Source organism: Callithrix jacchus, chromosome 12, assembly GCF_049354715.1.
Source record: "Callithrix jacchus isolate 240 chromosome 12, calJac240_pri, whole genome shotgun sequence".
Classification (NCBI taxonomy): domain Eukaryota; kingdom Metazoa; phylum Chordata; class Mammalia; order Primates; family Cebidae; genus Callithrix; species Callithrix jacchus.
The window spans coordinates 107542820-107562471 of NC_133513.1; the positions used below are offsets into that span (position 1 = coordinate 107542820).

At 43.7% G+C, this 19652-nt stretch overlaps 1 protein-coding gene across 50 annotated transcripts in view; it reads right to left on the reverse strand.

Moving 5' to 3' along the window:
• Positions 1-19652, reverse strand: part of ABLIM1 (actin binding LIM protein 1) — a 338782-nt gene that overhangs the window by 164423 nt on the left and 154707 nt on the right. For all 50 annotated transcript variants that reach the window (XM_035269167.3, XM_035269186.3, XM_002756613.6 and 47 more), the window contains one exon: positions 2865-2999. In XM_035269167.3, the coding sequence (XP_035125058.3) occupies positions 2865-2999 (135 nt within the window). The remainder of the gene's footprint in view (positions 1-2864; positions 3000-19652) is intronic.

Sequence of the window (19652 nt, forward strand, 5' to 3'; positions counted from 1 at the left end):
AAAAGTAACTGTGCCTTTTCCTTTCAACCTTTTCAATATGGCTATTAAAATATTTCGAATTATATAAGTGACTTGCATCTTTAACAATATTAATTTACTTAGGTTTTGGGGTGCATGAGCAGGATGTGCAGGTTTGTCACACAGGTAAACGTGTGCCAGCTTGCATGATATTTCTACTGGCCAGTGCTGCTCTAGAATCTTGGGAAAAGTCATGGACTCCCCTACAATATAAGGCACAGGGAACCTAAACCACTTTCTTTGGATATTAAAGAAAAGGTGGTTCCAGAACGTTGGGACACAAGATAGTAGCCATTGCTAGGTCACGTGTGAGAAAATAGACATTTATCCGAATAGATGACTCATTTTTTTAGCAACATTTTGTTGACTTGAACAATAATTCCTACAAATACCAACTGTTCTTAAAATAGAATTTAATTTAAACAAAAAACTTTTCAAGAACACATTTATAGCATGTGATACAACTTTCCAAAATGAGGAACTTACATTTGATCCTTAGAATTCAACTAAAAAAGAAAAAACAAAACAACCAAAGAAAAAACAAAAAAACAAGTAAACTTCCCCCTATGGGGATAAATGGCTGTCTATTCTAATACCATGATGTGTTGAACAGTGACTGCCCGGTCTGAGGCTACTACTTCATACGTTCAAGTAGAAATAAAAAAAAGAGAGAGAGAGCCAGGTGTGGTGGTTCACACCTGTAATTCCAGCACTTCGGGAGGCTGAGGCAGGACAATTGCTTGAGAGCAGGAGTTCAAGACTAGTCTGGCCAATGTGGTGAAAAACCCTGTCTCTACTAAAAAACAAAAAACAACAACAACAACAATAAAAACCCCACACACTTCGAGACTAGCCTGACTAACACAGTGAAACCCAGTCTCTACTAAAAATACAAAAATCAGCTGGGCATAGTGGTGGGAGCCTGTAATCCCAGGTACTCAGGAGGCTGAGGCAGAAGAATTGCTTGAACCCAGGAGGTGGAGTTTGCAATGAGCCAAGATGGCACCACTGCACTCCAGCCTAGGCGACAGAGCTAGATTCCACCTCAGAAAACAAAACAAAACAAAAAACCACACAAAAATTAGCAAGGTGTGGTGGTGATTTCCTGTAATCCTAGCTACTTGGGAAGCTGAGGCCGAAGAATCATTTGAACCCAGGAGGCAGAGGTTGCAGTGAGCTGAGATCATGCCACTGCACTCCAGCCTGAGTGACAGAACAAGACACTATCTTGAATGAATGGAATAGAATAAGTAAAATATATATGGGGCTACAGTCATTTATGGATTGTATTTATTTCATACCAAATCTATCCTTTGAGCCATTCTCAATAAATATAGGAGGAAAAATAAAAACATAATGCTGACTCCAAGTTAGCTAAACTGGATGTGACCAGAAAACTAAGAAGCTCTAATTCAGTACCTCTATGTTCTATGTTAATATACACTTATCTGGCATATGGAATCTGCAAACTTCAGACCTGGGACAATTTGTCAATGGTCTAGTCTCTTTATTTTCACAGATAAGGACAATGAGACACAGACAAGTAACTTGTCTGCAATCAGATAGGTACTTAATGGCAAGGCAGGACTTAAGCCACACAACGCGACAGCACAGCACCCTGGGTGTGACCTTGATATTTCCTCATGGCCAACTTGGGTTGGGTGAAAACTGAGGTTTATCATACTGACTCACAGGGGTTTTCAGGAGCATTAAATAATCCCTCTATAAGATGTGGACGCATCATTTGTAACGTATGTCATGCGTTGAGCATTGAGCTCATTTGAGGGAGTTAAGCTCATACCCTCGCCTCCTTCCACCTTCCTACCCTAGCTACACATGTAAATGTTCTTTCTCCTGAAAACTTTACCCTCAGCGTAAAGGACAGCTGTGAACTCCAGGAAAGCACTCCCTCCTCCTTTATTCATGTATTTCGTGGTCACTAGGAAGCCTGGAATCTACCTGAGAGCCCCATGGCCGTGGAAGGATGGCTTAGGATGACAATGCTGAGTCTTTGGGACATAAGATACTCAAAATGAAACCCAGTTTCCAGGAATGAAGGTGGTTACCACATGCAGGGCATAGGACTGAGGGCGCTTACCCCATCCAGGGCACAAAGTAAATCTACAGTGTACACTCAGGGCTCGTCCCCCTTCCTTCTCCTACATCCTTCAACCCCATCTTGAGCTACCCAGACATGCTCTCAGCCCAAGTAACCTATTTATGAAACAAACACACAAAATCATTTTTCCTTTTTTTCCCCAGTCAGCCATACCCTGGCTCTGGAATAAAAGGTTGACATATTTCATACAAAGATGCCAATCTTTGTAAACCCCAAAAGGTAGGCTTGTTAATGGAAATCAACACCAAACTGGTAGCTTCTTGTAGGGGAGGTATATTTCTGTACACACACACACACACACACACACACACACACACACACACAGAGGAGTCAGTGACCTGGCACCCAATCTTGCAAGTTTTCCAGGCCTCCTAGAACTAATGGATATTGCGACAAGTTACTTTTTAGTAGGAGTTCGTCGTTTCAGAGAAAAAGAAAAATAAGGCAAAAAATACAGAACTGTGTTTTTTCTGCTCTTTCTCGGTGTTAGTCCCTACTTCCAGAAGGGACCTCAGTAAGCACCCAAAGGCCATGAACCACTGGTTTTAGCAGGCTTCATTCTTGCCCTAATCTAACTGAATCCCAACTGGCAGTAAATGATGGCAGGGCTTCCGAGGGCATTTGCTTATCATCCAGTGACCCAATACGGAGTTAAGGGGATGGGCTGGACCCAAGGCAAGCCCCGACCGTGACATGCCTCTGAGCCAGGAAGCAGGAGGCACCATACCTTTGCAGGTGAAACACTTGATGTGGAAATGTTTGGTCTGGACCCGAAGCACTTCACCCTTGCAAGGCTCCCCACATTTATGGCAGTGAATGACAGGCTTCTCCGATGGGTGGTGAGGGTCCTGAGGGTGGGCCACTGAAAGAAAATCAACAAAAGATCCAGGTGAGTAGACAGCATTCCTGCAAAAGGGGTCGTCATAGTATCTCTGTAATTTTGGTGTCAAATGAGCCACACAGATTGATTCGACAGTGTGAATGGAGCAGTCCCTCCAAGCCATAATCCTGGAGACACAAAGACCCATATAACAGTCGTGGCTTTAACAATCCAGGGGAGAAAACACCCGGCATATTCCTCAGTGGAGCCTGCTCTCTTCTCTCTTCCTCCCACACTTATCTAGGATGACATCATTGCACTACTGAGTATACAATCTTGCTTGGCTCAATATTTTGTAATATGTCTTTATCTTGATTTAGAAGGCACCTTCAGAAGGGGTTCCCTGTGGACTGTAAGTCCTTGAAGATAGGGGTCATTTCTTTAAGTTTATCCTTTTTGTCTCCCCAGTTGTATTTTTCTCCCTCCTTCTCCCAGCTTCTCGGGACACAGTGGAATGTTCATGCACCAAAGGCTCTCGGTAAACGTTTCTTTACTTATTAACTTAGTATGTGCTGGACAGTTTCTAGCCTACTTTACCAGAGCGTCATTCCTGATCATCAATGGCAACTCATCTAACCTGTTGGCCTATGATGAGCCTTCTGTTATGTGCATAGTGTCTGATACGCACACTGCAGGCAGGAATTTTTTTTTTTTTTTTTTTGAGACAGAGTTTCGCTCTTGTTACCCAGGCTGGAGTGCAATGGCACGATCTCGGCTCACCGCAACTTCCGCCTCCTGGGTTCAGGCAATTCTCCTGCCTCAGCCTCCCGAGCAGCTGGGATTACAGGCACGCACCACCGTGCCCAGCTAATTTTTTGTAATTTTAGTAGAGACGGGGTTTCACCATGTTGACCAAGATGGTCTCGATCTGTTGACCTCGTGATCCACCCGCCTCGGCCTCCCAAAGTGCTGGGATTACAGGCTTGAGCCACCGCGCCCGGCCAGGAATTTTTTTTAAAATAAACTAGGAACAGTGTGGATCTCTCTGAACCTTAGTTTCCTTTCCCATAAAACAAAGGGGATTGGCCCAGAGGTTTATAGGATCTTTTCAGATCCTAACACCACATGATGGGGCTTCCAAGGATACTAAGAGAAATACTAAAAGAATACTCTTCGTTTCCAGAGTGTGACCTTCAGAGAATAGAAGTTATGGAGGTTTCCCAGCCTCAAGACTGGGATGTACAGAGTCCCCTTTACAACGGTGCAGAGAGAAGGCAGTGAGAAGAGACTTGTGGCTTTGAGCTCACCAAGAGTCTTCATTTAACCTGCAGTTTCTCCAGCCACAGAATGCAGATGGGCAGTGTTGCTGCCAAAGTCCTTTTTTGATGTGGGGCCTCAGAAGGAGGAACATGGTGATATATAAAAACATACTTCTTAAGTAATTACACGAGCATTATAAAGGACAAGAACACTGAACCTAAAATTAATCAACCCACAGAAAGATGATTTTCTCTCAAAAGGTAAAGGTAGGTTGAGCAGGGTAGATGTGGGCAGATACTGCTGCAACTCGGTTTAGAAAACACCTCACAACAAGGAGCTTGCTCTATACCACAAGTACAATAGTTCACTGTTTCTCTCAGACCTCTGCCATGTTCTCATTTTGCCTGGAAAGAGTTTAAACAAGATACTCCACATAATCCATTACTGGCTACCTTCTGAGAAACAAGGCTCTTCTTGTGAGATTCTGACGAGGAGCAGGTGCATTTCAGGTGGAACATCTGATCTGTGTTCTCTGCAATGGGCCCTGGGAATGGCCACAAAGATACCAAGGTTGCAATTCACCTGCATTTCCTTATCTACCTCCTGGGAACTCTCTTGAAAATCTATTTACAACATAACTCCTGTATTATCTAAAAGAATGAGGAGGGACATGCTATCAAGATCTCTAAACAATGACTGACTTTTAAAGTGATGTGTATCAAGGCCAAAAAAATCTATCCCTTGCAGATTAAAAAAAAAAGGTTTTCCTTAAGAATATCTGCTTTAAGCGTGTGTGTGTGTGTGTGTGTGTGTGTGTTTTCGAGACAGAGTCTCACTCTGCCACCCAGCCTGGAGTGTAGTGGTGCAGATCTCAGCTCACTGAACCTCTGCTGCCTGGGTTCAAGTGATTCTCCTGCCTCAGCCTACCAAGTAGCTGGGATTACAGGTGCCTGCCACCGCGCCCAGGTAATTTTTGTAGTTTTAGTAGACACGAGATTTCACCATCTTGGCCAGGCTGGTCTTGAATTCCCAACCTCGTGATCCACCCAGCTTGGCCTCCCAAAGTCCTGGGATTACAGATGTGAGCCGCAGCACCCAACCAAGTGCTTATGTTTTTTAAAGTTAATTCCTGCTTCCTATAAAAAAGGAGACAAGTACTATTTATTGGCATCTACTAAATGCCACACATAGGGCAAGGTGTTTACATATAAGCCACTTTATTCCATCTTCATCACCCTGCTCTCTCAGTCAAGCAAGTCATACTGCTCCCATCTGACCACGGACAGATGAGGAAACAGAGCCTCAGAGAAGTTGAACAACCTGCCCAAGTAACAGAGGAAGCTCAAAGACCCACACCCAGGCCTTTCTGACTGCTAAGTTCATGCTCCTCCCATACTGTTTGTATAAATCAGAAAATTGTTGTGAGTCAAAAATAATTATTATCATTATACCTTTAATTTATATAGGCAAGTTCAAGTGCAGTTCTAAAAGCAGCAGCTAGGGCTTGGCTTATAAGGGGGACAGGCATAGCAATAAGGTTTTTGATAACTGAGCATGGCACCCAGGTGGTAACATTCAAGGCAACTCAATGGATCCCCCAAATCAGAACCTTCTGGAACATGTATTAAAAATGTAGGTTCTCAACCCAAATGCCCATCAATAATAGACTGGATAAAGAAAATGTGGCACGTATATACCATGGAATACTATACACCCATAAAAAAGGACGAGTTCATGTCCTTTGTAGGGACATGGATGAAGCTAGAAACTGTCATTCTCAGCAAACTAATACAAGAACAGAAAATCAAACACTGCATGTTCTCACTCATAAGTGGGAGTTGAACAAAGAACACATGGATGAAGGGAGGGGAACATCACACCCTGGGGCCTCTTGGGGTGGAGGGTTAGGGTAGAGATAGCATTAGGAGAAATATCTAATGTAGATGATAGGGCGAGGGATGCAGCAAACCATCATGGTACATGTATACCCATGTAACAAACCTGCACGTTCTGCACATGTACTCCAGAACTTGAAGTATAATTTAAAAAATTAAGTAGGTTCTTCAGTCCCAGTGACTAAGAGTGGGAGTCAGGTATCTACCTTTTTAGTAAATTACTCAGGTGATTCTTACGCATACTCCAATTTAAGAGCTATTTCCCCTTAGAATTCAGGCAATATGAATACACCAGCTACAGAGAAGACTTAGAATTTCAAAAGTAATTCACAAGACCATTCTCTTCAGCAATAATATGAGAACATAGTGAATCGCTTGACTATACAGGAGAATGCATTTTTGCACAAGAAAATGCACTGCAGTTTCTCTTAACACTTAAATTTCTTTATTGCTAAGCCACGCAGTCATGCTGAGTAATGATGAGGGAAGGAAAATATCATTTCACTTCTTGGCTTTTCTCTGCATCTGAATAAAGGAGCCACTGCCAATGCTGGCATCAGCCGCCAAGGTCAGAACTGGGGTCAGCGTCTGCATTTTGCAAGAGTTTCCCTTTGGAAATATACTTTACACCAAAGTCCTCCATGTCCACAGATGACGTGCTTTGCTCTCACCTAGAAACTAGACTGTGTTTACTTGCCCTTCCTTCATACAACAGCCTAGACAGAAACATATAGGAACAACTCATTTGTAAAGAAATGGGCTTTTCTTATTAAAGAAGGACAGAATCCGAAGACCAAAAGAAATTCAGTTCTTATTTCATCCCAACTCAAGTCAGTGTCAACAAAAGAATCTCTCTCCTTCTCAAAAACGAATCAAGAGGTTAACTTTATATAACTCTCTTTGACAGTCTGGTTATTTTCAAGTGTATGTTTGTTGACTTGATGCTACAATTTTGAAATATGCTGAGTCATGTGCAATACAGACATGACATTGATTATGTACTCCCCTTATCTGCCCACTGGCTCTGCTGCGAATTTTTACTTGACTGTTCCATCTTTCAAGGCCCAAGTGGGCTCTACATATTCTACTGATAGGGAAACAGAGGAGCAAAGAGTTTACATTCCTGGTTCAATGTCATCAGGAGTTACTGGCAGAGGCACACTTAGCACTCAGGCATCCCAGTACTTTCCACTACACTGAGTAGTCAATGATTTACCTGAAACTTGAGCAGACAGTTAAAACCTTCCATGGCTCATCAATTTTGTTGCCTAAATAAGGATTGTACAATGAAAAACCAAAAGCATGGTTGCACACCCTCTGAACAATGAGAAAATACCCACGAACAGCCAAGAGTCTACCAGCCTGAAAAGGTAAAGGGATTCCTCCACTGCAGAATACCCAGTTTGGAGGAATTCTCACTACTCAGCTAAGCAGCCAATTGCACAGCTTACTGAGGAGTTTCACACTGTCTTTCAGAGTCAAGCAAAGCAGGTCAGCCACATCTCTGAACTCCAGTACAGGACAGAAAGCAAAAATGCCATTTTTGATGTGTTGCTTTTGAAATGTCTATTAATGATCTCAGGCAATGAGACTAGGGGAATGAAACCATTGAAAGAAATCTCAGTAACCTTCAGGGCGGTCCAGCAGAGGTTGTTACAGGTCATAAAAGGAAGGCCACAATGCTAAGCAGAGTCCCTCTTTCAAATCCAGAACTAGCCTCCTCTTGCACAAGCTACCTCTCTCTGGGGGACAGACTGTGGAACCAGACCACCAGAAACAGAACATCTTGGAAAGCATATTTGAAATAAAAATCTCCTTAGTGGGTAAATATCACAAACCTGTGATAGAGTGCTATTAGTTATAGCTTGCTCTGGGTCATCTGAAGTATTCAGTTTCTCGCAGGTAACAGACACAATCTCTGCCTCAAGTCCCCATCCTTCCCCCTTGTACCATCACTCCCTAACCCATAAACCTTTGGAACAACATGGTACTTGATGGCTTCTAAAGCTCTTTCATCTGCTCTATCTCATTTCACTCTCACAGGATTCTCAGGTATGAAGAACAGGTACCTGCAACCCTTTCTTAGAAATAATAAACTGAGGCTCAGAGGAACGAAGTGACTCACCCAAGGTGGCACAGCCAAGAAATAAATAGTTGGCAGTAACCTAGTGCAGTGATGTATAATCCAGACCTCTTTATACCAGAGTAATCCCATATTCACCCGTGTTTGAACCTTGATTATAATCCAGACCTCTTTATACCAGAGTAATCCCATATTCACTGTGTTTGAACCTTGATTCTGCCCTCTTTTTCATTTCCCACTAAACTCTGTCCACCCTCACATCCCTTGTACCTCATCCCTTTTCTCATGCCATGAATCCAGGCCCTCAACTCCTTTGTCTCAGATTGCTGAAAGTTTCCTACTCCCTGGCTCCTTTTTCTCCAAATGCAACCAGCAAAGAGTATTCTACCCAAGGAGGGGCAGTCTAACTCCCCATTCCTTACATGTGGGCTGTACATAGTGATCTCCTCCCAAGAGTACAGTATGGAGAGGAAGAAAAAAATGACTAACTTTTACAATGGAGAAATCTGACAGATAATACCCCAGCCACGTGAGCAAAGTAAACATCAACAGTGATAAGACATCTTGATAGGAAGTACCTCTGATATGATGTGATGCAAATGGGTACTTTGTCTCTGTAGTCTTCCTCCCAAAAACAAAATGAAACAAAACCCATAATCCTAATGAAATCATCAGAAAAATCCCAAATTGAGGGACATTCTACAAAACAAAAACACCTGACCAGTACTCTTCAAAATTGTAAAGATCATAAAAAACAAAGACTGTCAGAGAAATAATCCACAGCCAAGAAGAGCCTACGGAGACACGATGACTAAATGTAATGTGGGATCCTGGATGGGATCCCAGAACAGAAGAAGAACATTAGGTAAAAACTAAGGAAAGCTGAGTAAAGTGTGGACTTTAGTTCATCACAGTGTGTCAATACGGTCCAGTAATTATAACAAAGTATTATATCAAAGCAAAATGTTACCAATAGGGGAAATCAAGTATTGAGTATATATTATCCTCTCAATTTGTTTATTCATCTAAAACTGTTTTAAGAAAATTAAGCTTATAGGCTGGGCCTGGTGGCTCATGCCTGTATTCCAGCCACTTTGGGAGACCGAGGTGGGCAAATCCTTTGAGGTCAGGAGTTCAAGACCAGCCTGGCCAACATGGTGAAACCCCGTCTCTACTAAAAATACAAAAATTAGCTGGGCATGGTGGCAGGTGCCTGTAATCCCAGCTACTTGGGAGGCTGAGACAGAAGAATCGCTTGGACCTGGGAGGCAGAGGTTGCAGTGAGCCGAGATTGCTCTACTGCACTAGCTTGTGGTAGACTCTGCCTCGAAAAAAAAATTAAAATAATAAAAAAAGAAAAAGAAAAACAACAAGAAAAAGTTCCAAATAGCTCTCTCAGTCCCAACTCATCAAGCCTAAAGTTCTCCACCTAACATGAGATTTCTTCAATAACATGGCTCGTCAGCTTTTTAGTTGTCTAAGAAGAAACTACCTTGCTGAGTACTTATCCCGTGCTAAGTGATTTGATCGCAGACAGTCTGACTCTAGAGACCAAGCACTAAAATACTCCACTATTTATTTGCATTAATTTATAACTGTCTCTTGAGTGAGGCCTTCTGACCACTTCCGGGTCTAGCATCTTCATTCTCCCCAGTGCCTTCGCTCCCATTGTAACCTCCCTTGCTATGGTGTCTCTTCTCCCCATCTGTTCAAATCTAACTTGACCCATACGGCGTAGCCCAGGTCCTGTGCTTCTCTGAAGCTTTCACGCTGGCTTAGATTGATAAAATATTTCCTTCTCCTCTACGTCCTCCAGCACCCAACATCTGTTCCATGACCAGCGTCTCTCTTGGTTTGTGTTTCATTTGCTTTTCTTTCACAACGCATCAATCCTGGCCCTACAAAACTGCAAGCTCAACGGTCGCTTCCTCCAAATTTCTGAAATAGGTCTGATTTCAAACCTCAAAGAGCCTGAGTTGCCATCTCTGTACTTGTCAGTTCAATGTTTGAATTAGGGAAAATAGGGTTACCACCTAATAACACCACAGGGGCATCTCCCATGTGAAGCTCCAGGGTCCTGAACTTCTGACATTTGCAATAAATACCTCCAGAACACTATTACATTATTATAACAAGTAAAATGTACTGAATTCTTAATGATGTTCCAGGCACCACAACAATTAATTGCTACTCACAATCGAAACAACTGCATCACGATTGCCTTATGGGGGACTGTTGTATAATTCCTATTTGCAGAGGAGAAAACCAAGGCTAAGAAGAGTTAAAAACCTTGTCCAAGAAGATACAGCTAAGAAGAAATAGTTTTACTTTGGCCATATTTGGAAGCTCTGCGTAGGGGATTTCCACAGGAAAAGATGATCTAGCCTAGAAGGAAATCGAGCTAGTCTAACGTACTCGCTAGATCCTGAGTACATGGCTCAGAATTGGTGAATGCCAGCTGCATCATCATTCCAAAGGCAACACCTGCTAGTAAAAACACACATGAGAAACAATGCTTGAAGTATAAACAGAAATTCTTCCAGGGTGCAGCAATTTATGGGAAAAGAACATGTATAGAGTCAGAGTGAGATAGCAAGGAACATGGCCTGCCACTGGGAGGACCCTCTCTGCCACCTCTAGCCTGAGCTGAAGCCTGGATTGGAAATCTGTCTCTGGCTGGGACTGGTCTGGATTATTTGCAATCCCAAATCAGTCCTCTGTATGGTAAGGTTGATTTTGGCTGAAGGACAGGAATCCTACTCTCATGGTGGTCTGTGTTTTAGGGAGACTGCAGTCTGTTTCAGAGAGAGACTATGTTTCAGAGAGACAGCTTTATTCCCCAGAATATGTTCTCTGCTTCTAACCCATTGGTTCCCACTGAATTGTAAACACATATCCCAGAGATGTGTGCTCTCCCACCTCCTACTCCCTTTCTTTGTGCTAGACTGGCACTAGTATTGAGCCCAGAAAACAAGATACTCAAGAGATTAAATAAATGCATAGAGTGCTTAATTTGCAGTTTACCTAAAGGCCCATTGCCTGCTATGGCAAGTGGTAGTTACTTGAAGCTACACACTCACTTACCCCGTTATTAGTTGCCCAAAATGATCCTTCTCTTAAATTGGCTTCCACAACCTCATTTTCTTATACTATGTGAGTTCGGTAAACAGGATTACTAGTTGGCACAAACACTCCGGGTGGGTTGGCAGTACGATGGTGGCTTCCCTGCCACTTGTGGCTTTCACTGGTTAAGACACCCTAATACTGGCCGGGTGCAGTGGCTCATGTCTGTAATCCCAGCACTTTGGGAGGCTGAAGGAGGCAAATCACAAGTTCAGGAATTACAGATCAGCCTGGCCAACATGGTGAAACCGTGTCTCTACTAAAAACACAAAAAATTAGCCAGGTGTGGTGGCATGTACCTGTAATCCCAGCTACTCAGGAGGCTGAGGCAGGAGAACCACTTGAACTTGGGAGGCAGAGGTTGCAGCAGTGAGCCAAGATTCTGCCACTGCACTCCAGCCTGGGGACAGAGCAAGGCTCTGTCTCAAAAAAAAAGAAAAAAAAAGAAAAAAAAAGATATCTTGATCATGGCAGGGCATGGTGACTCACGCCTGTAATCCCAACACTTTGGGAGGCCAAGGCCAGTGGAGCACCTGAGGGCAAGAGTTCGAGACCAGCCTGACCAACATGGCAAAACCCATCTCTACTAAAAATACAAAAATTAGCCAGGTATGGTGGCAGGTGCCTGTAATCCCAGCTACTCAAGAGGCTGAGGCAGGAGAATCACTTGAACCCACGTGGTAGAGGTTGCAGTGAGCTGAGATTACACAATTGCACTCCAGCCTTGGTGACAGAGTGAGACTCTGCCTCCTCCCCGCAAAGAAGTACCCTGATACTTCTGATACTTGATTTGCCTTTTTGGTGACTACCTGATAGGTGCTTGCTATTTCTCCAAACATAAAAGACGCTGTCAGCAACTGTCAGCGGGACTACTGATTATAGAAACAGCCTCTGCTCAAATCCAGTTAATCTGATTCCCCCAAGGCAAAGAGGTACTAGGATTATCATAATTCAGCCAGGAAATTTCCTCCTAATAAATCACTTGACGCACTTGCCCTGATATGCTACACCTGCCTTCTACATGCAAAGAATAATCTTAGAAAGGCATTTTTAAATCAGCTTGGTGCCTTTTCCTCCTCCTCCTAAAAGCATGACTCCTTTGGCACACCTTTTGATTGAGATGACTCACTGAAGTGACACCTTTCATTGACCTCTCTGAGCCCTTCTCTGATCATGTCCAACCATTTGTATACAACTTCCACCTCTTCTCCCTAACTGCAATTAGAAGGGACCTCAGAGTAGGAACTGGCTTCCCAGTCCTGACTTTCCTGCCACATGCCTCAACCTCCCTGAGACTGTAAAACAGGCCAAGAATATATGCCTGACCTTCCAGGTAGCAGAGACAGTGTGAGGCCATATGCTCCCAGAAGCCTGCTATGGTTTCAATGTCCCCTCCAAAACCATGTTGAAATTTCACTGCCATTGTAAAGGTTAAGAGAGGAACTTTAAGAGGTGATTTAGTCACAAAGGCTCTGCCCTCATGAATGGATTAGTGCCCTCACAGCAGGAGTGAGTGAATTATCTCAGGAGCAGGTCGCTGATAAAAGGATAAAGTTCAGCCCCTATCCTCTCTCTGTCTCACACCCTACTTTGTCCTTCTACCTCCACCATGGGATGATGCAGCCAGAAAGCCCTTGCCAGGTACAAATGCCTTGCCCTTGGACTTCCCAACCTCAGGAACCATAAGAAATACATTTTGTTTCTTTATAAATTACCCAATCTGTGATATTCTGTTCTAGCAACACAAAATGGACTAAGACAGAGCCCCCACAGTCACAGCCTGGCACACAGATGCCCATGTTAGCTGAATGTCAGGAAAGACTGTCACTAACCTGTTTGAGCAGGAATTTCTGAAGCCTTACAAAAAACCCTTCTAAAATGTGATTTAACCTTTTAAGGTCACCCAGGGATCTCAAATTATCCCTGTACCAGCAATTCCACTTAGAAATGAATCCAGTCCAACAAATGGGCACTGGCTTTAGTCTAAACTCTGCTGGCCAAACATCTCATCTTTATGGACCACAAGAGAGCCACATCCATCCTGATTCAGAAAGTGGGAGGGATTGTGGTCCCATCTGAGCCATTTAGAGAAATACAAGTTAAGAGAGAGGGTCAGAGTCTACTGGCATGTGGCCTAGGGTCTAGAGATAGGGTTTAGTCTAAACATGGTACCACCATTACCTTCTTCCCTCTGCTTCCAAACCCAGACACCTTAGAGGAGTTTAAAAAACAAAAACCAAAGAACAAAGATATTGATTGAAGTGTCTCTTTGCGGCACAAACCTGTCTGTCTCCAGCACAGAAGGTCTCCCAGCTGTCCTTGCCTTTTCTTTCTGGCTGCTTCTCCTTTCAGGACATACTCAGAATCATTAAGTAGTTAAAAGCAGCATTTCAGACAACTAATGAAAAAAGCTAATACGTGTATGGCACTTCACAATTTATAAAATGTATTCAAAGATAATAACTCCTGTGATCCCACTGTTAGATCTAGTGAATCCCAAATTTCTCTTCAAGGAATCAGTATATCAGTACGTTCAGCTCTCTTATTCTTTAATTCTCTATTTTAAAGTTTAACTTCCTTGTAGTTTCAGTAAACAATCTTTTCCACCAGTTCTAATCAGTAGTTCACATCTGCTCCCCTGGCCCCCTGCCCCATCCTGACTCATTCCGGTCACCTGCTCTGGTCACCTGCTTTGACCCCTGCTTACCTGCTCTGACCTGCCCATAACTGTTCTTCCCACCAAATTACCCACCCCACCACTCTGGCTTATACTCCTGCTCCCTTTAAAATAGCCAATCAGAATTAGACTAGACTGTGTGGTCTAACCTTAGCCAATAGGGGAACAACACAGCAGCAGTAGGGACAACCTCTATCAGGCATAAGTACCCTTCCCCTCCCTTGTCCAGGTATGTGCTCACCATTGTTCCATCTGGGAGCTGCACCCTTCTATAGAAGTAAATTGCCTTGCTGAGGAAATTTATATTGGAGTGTTACTTCTTTTGCAGCATCAAAAATTCTACCTATAACACCACCAACCCCAATTATACTGATTCTACAGATATAGAAATTGGGTTTTGAAAATCTTAAGGGGGGCTCTGGGGAGAACAAAATAAAATGTGAAGGGATTCACCCCTGCAGTGGGGTGCTCTAGCATGCTTGGGAGAGCTGGCTATGCCCAGTCCTTCCCAACTGAGTGGTGACTTTGCCTTGGCAACTTGAAATTGGCTTCAGTGGAAGCATTTACACTCTGGAAATTGGCAAACTTTTCAAATCAGGGGCTTCTTCTCCCTGCCCTCTGGAGAGCTGGTTGTTAAACATTCACCAGCACACCACTATACCCAAGGTTATACTGCTTCTAAATTGCAAAGTGAAGCTTTTCATTCAAGTGCTTATAAATTTCAGAAACAAGAATGTGAACCTTTTCTGAAAAGGCACTCTTGCTGTTGCACTGTGAATAAATACACAAGATTGCCCTTGCCTGGGTCTCTCCAGTGTCTGCACACCCACTGGGAGACGAAAGCATGAGACCTGTGTTCACAGCATCCAACATGCAATGTCAGATATGATGCTACACATTCTAGAACTACTCTCTAGACACCAAGGCTCCTGACTCCTCCCAGACCTGAACGGCAGGTTCCTTCAATTTTTCTGTATGACATAATTTTGCTGGGTGTAACCTCTGCAAGAAAATGCAAACACATATAATCTACACCTGTCACCTTGCTAGGTATTCTTCTATTCATCCAGATGACAGGGAGCATAACCCTGGTGGTTGATCATTCTCTTATTTGCTTTCAGAACTGCCTCTGCTTGAGTGGAGAACAAAAGATTATCTCCCAAAGTTTAACAAAGAACTTAGTGAAGACTATTGCTTGAAAAGAAAAAATATGTTCAAGTCCAACATGGGACTGGGAGGAGAAGGGAGAGGAAGGAAAATTTTTTAAATCCCTCCATAGAACTCCTAAATGTAACCTTCCAACACTTGGAAAATAGGCTGAGCATGGTGGCCTATTTTCCCAGCACTTTCGGAGGCTGAGGCAGGTGGATCACCTGAGGTCAGGAGTTCCAGACAAGCCTGGTCAACATGGTAAAACCTCGTCTCTACTAAAAACACAAAAATTTAGCTGGGTGTGGTGGTACATGCTGGTAATCCCAGCTACTAGGGAGGCTGAGACAGGAGAATTGCTTGAACCAAGGAGGCAGAGGTTGCAGTGAGCAGAGATTGTGACACTGCACTCCAGCCTGGGCAACAGAGGGCAACTCTGTCTCAAAAAAAAAAAAAAAGGCAACACTTTGGAAAATAAGTTCTTACCAAGAGTCAACAAATTTTGGCTGGGTGTGGTGGCTCATTCCTATAATCCCTGCATTTGGGGGAGGCCAGGATGGGAGGATGGCTTTTAGCCCAGGAGTTTGAGACCAGCCTGAGCAACAAAGTGAGACCTCATCTCTACAAAAAAATTTTTAAAATTAGATGGGCATGTTGGCATATGTCTGTAGTCCTCTCTCATCTACTTTCTGTCTCTATAGTTTTTAAGCAGCAGGTTTGGTTAGTATCTGTTAGTCTCAGCTTCTCAATACTTGCATAGCAATCAGAAGAATAACCGTATACACCTGTATACACAAAAACAGATAAGAATTCCCCAATACACTGTACATACCTTACACCTCGTTAATGCATGCCAACCTCCTCACTAAAGTACTAGACACGTTTTTCACTAACATGTCCCAATCCCCGCAAATGTCCTCAATATCATTTCATCTCTGCTGCCCTTTTAGGAAAGAGCCTATAACAGGACAGATATTAAAAATCAGAATGAGATGCCATCAGACCAGTGCCCCACTCACATGGGAGTTTTTACAAACACAACTTGCCTAGAGGAATGTCGACACCAGCGTCAGCACCAGAGATGTGCTGGAAAATTAGAAACATTAGGATATGCCTATAAGTAATTGGTCCCTCCTTAAAGTAAAAGGCTAGGAGGGGTTCAGGGCACAGTTATAAAAAACATGAGTATGGGCTGGGGCCAGGCATGGTGGTTCATGCCTGTATACCCAGCACTTTGGGAGGCTGAGACCAGTGGATCGCCTGAGGTTGGGAGTTTGAGACCAGCCTGACCAACATGGAGAAAAAAATCCCATCTCTACCAAAAATTCAAAATTAGCTGGGCATGGTAGCACATGCCTGTAATCCCAGCTACTTGGGAGGCTAAAGCAGGAGAATTGCTTGAACCCGGGAGGTGGAGGTTGCGGTGAGCCGAGATAGCGCCATTGCACTCCAGCCTGGGCAACGAGAATGAAACTCCGTCTCAAAAAAAAAAAAACATGAGTGTGTATCTTCAAATAGTGTGGAATTTCAACTCATTTGTTCAATCCTTGTGCCATGCAACAACCAGAATGATCTTTTAAGTACATAATATAAACAGATCTGTCCACTAATCCTTCTCTCACTGCCCTATGCAAGATGCCCTCTGGCCCCACCACCTCTTCCAGCCTCTTCTCCCATTCTCTATACATCCTCCCAAGCTCTGGCTCTTCCTGTTTCAAGATCTCCAGGCATGCTTTTCTCTGCCCAAAAGGCTCTTCCCCAGCTGTTTGCAAGCCCACTCCCTCTCCTCCTTCTGGTCTCCTCCTCTGATTCCTCTCCCTGAACTCCCTCATTAAAGGCAGTCTCCCTGTGACTCCCATCTCAGTCTCCACTCTACCACAACCTAAACATTCTTTTCCTTCTTTTTCATCTTCTTCATTACAAGGTAAGTGCCATCGTATTCCCAGGATCTAGCACAGTCATGGGCACGATGTCAGCACTCTATAAATGCATGTTCAATATTTCATGTTTTGAATACCAGCCTGGTTTTCGGTCTCTTTTCTAGAGCAACAGTCTTTGGGTGAAACTGAAGGTTGGCTAAATACCTTGGGTTCACCAACAGTATCTACTATCAGTTAGGTAATTTGGATGACGTCAACACCACTCAGCTGATGACAAAAGATAAAAGACTTCTTTAAGTGTCTGACTCAGAAAACAACAACAGCTCAAGGAAGGAGCTTACTGACAGACCAGTCTCAAACCAACCCTGGCTGAGCTCTCTGAACGAGAACCACACAACAAAGCACAATTTCCAGCTAAATGGTCTGCAAGGAAGAGTTTGGGTAGCCCCAGAGCCTTTGCAAAGCTAACTGGCAGGTCCCCAGACAGGACATGGTGAGTAGGGAACAGCCAGCAGGGACTGCTGCAGAGCAGGTGGTCAGCTTCCTCTGGTGGGTGTCCTGAGCACACATGGCTTCCAGCCTCAAACACTTTACAACTGTTCCTATGATGCCAGCAGTTCCTGCATCAACGCATCATTAGCCATCTCATTTCATTCCACAACAAAAAGACCAGAGTCATTAACTTGCTTGCCCAAGGGATGTGGGCACCAAAGACCCAATAGGTCAAGTTCCTTGGTGGAATTTCTATCGCTGCACAGTAGGACTTACTGGCCACAGGAAGCCACTGATGTGGTCCTGGAGTCCTGTGGCATGACAAAGGTGACAAAGCGTTTTTCCACTTGAGGCAAGCTGCAAAGACATTGCCCAGTGGAAAGGGGTGGACCCTCCTGGGTTCCTCAACTCACCTCTACTCACCTCAACTCAGCTCTACTTACTTTCTGGGGTCCTCAAACTAATCTGTTACTAAACTCCATCTCATTGAACACATTGCCCTGGTTTTACTCTGTCAACAGGAATGACATTAGTGACAGATGAAGAGCAATTACTGGGCTACGTGCCGGGAGGCATTGGGATGACTGGGCATTGTTTGAAGTGCTTTATGTGGATTAATTGATTCAATTTTTACAATAACCCTATTAATTAGTACTATAATTGTCCTTATTTTCTGATGAGGAAACTGAGGCAACAGAAGGTTAAGTGATTTGCCCAAGGTGGCAAAATTAGTAAACAGGTGAGCTGGAATTTGAACCCATGGAGACTCTTTGCAAAGCTCCCATTCATAAACATGACTTACTCTTTGGACAAACCTACACAACCCTGAAGCTTTAGGGGATAATTTTACAAAGCCACCAAGGCAACTGAAGGACAACTGTACCGCAAGGGGCCAGTGAGAAAGAGAAGGATATATACTTTAGAGAAGGGTGTTCAGCCTCTGAAAATCCTAGCCGAAGGTGGTCTCTCCTTCCAGTTACAAATTTAATTCTTCTCATCACGTGCTTCTTAGTCCTGTTTTATCTGCCAGGGACCTCAGGCCATTCCTTTGCCTCTAGGCTGTGCTCCTACCCTGATGCTTAAATAAACTCCACAGACCAACTGACTTATCATTAGCATTTATTGAGCACACGGCACATTTGAAGTTTTCACACGCTATGTCATTTAAATTAACCCCAGCAATAAAGACATGAAGTGGGAAGTATGGGTTTTTACCCCATACTTATTTATTTTTATCAAAGTTTAGTCTAGGCACAGGTGGTGGCTCATACCTGTAATCCCAGCATTTGGGGAGTACAAGGCAGTAGGATTCTTTGAGCTCAGACATTTGAGACCAGCCTGGGCAACATAGCAAGCCCTGGTCTCTATAAGAAAGTTTAAAGAACCTGAAGAGGCTTATATGCATAAGAAACAAATATGCTGCTGGCTGTGGCGGTTCATGCCTGTAATCCCAGCACTTTGGAAGGCCGAGACGGGTGGATCACTGGAGGTCGGGGAGTTCGAGATCAATCTGACCCACATGGAGAAATCTCATCTCTACTAAAAATACAAAATTAGACTGGCATGGTGGCAGATGACTGTAATCCCAGTTTCTCGGGAGGCTGAGGCAGGAGAATCACTTGAACCTAGGAGGCGGAGGTTGTGGTGAGCCAAGCCGTAATCGAGCCATTGCATTCCTACCTGAGCAACAAGAGCGAAACTCCATCTCAAAAAAAATAAATAAAAAACGCGAAGAAGCTTATTATACGCATAAGAAACAAATGTGCTGCTGGGCATAGTAGCTCATATCTATAATCCCAGCACTTTGGGAGGCCGAGGCAAGTGGATCACCTGAGGTTGGGAGTTTGAGACCAGCCTGACAAATATGGAGAAACCCCATCTCTACTGGGTGTGGTGGCAGATGAGTGTAATCCCAGCTACTTGGGAGACTAAGGCAGGAAAATTGCTGGAACCTGAGAGGCGGAGGTTGTGGTGAGCCGAGATTGCACCATTGCACTCCAGCCTGGATGACAAGAGTGAAACTCTGCCTCAAAAAAAAGAAGAAAGAAAGAAGGAAACAAATATGCTTATAATGCATGATGGTAATTGCCTGCCCCACTTCTCCCATCCTCTATAGTATAGGAAAATGTGCTCAAC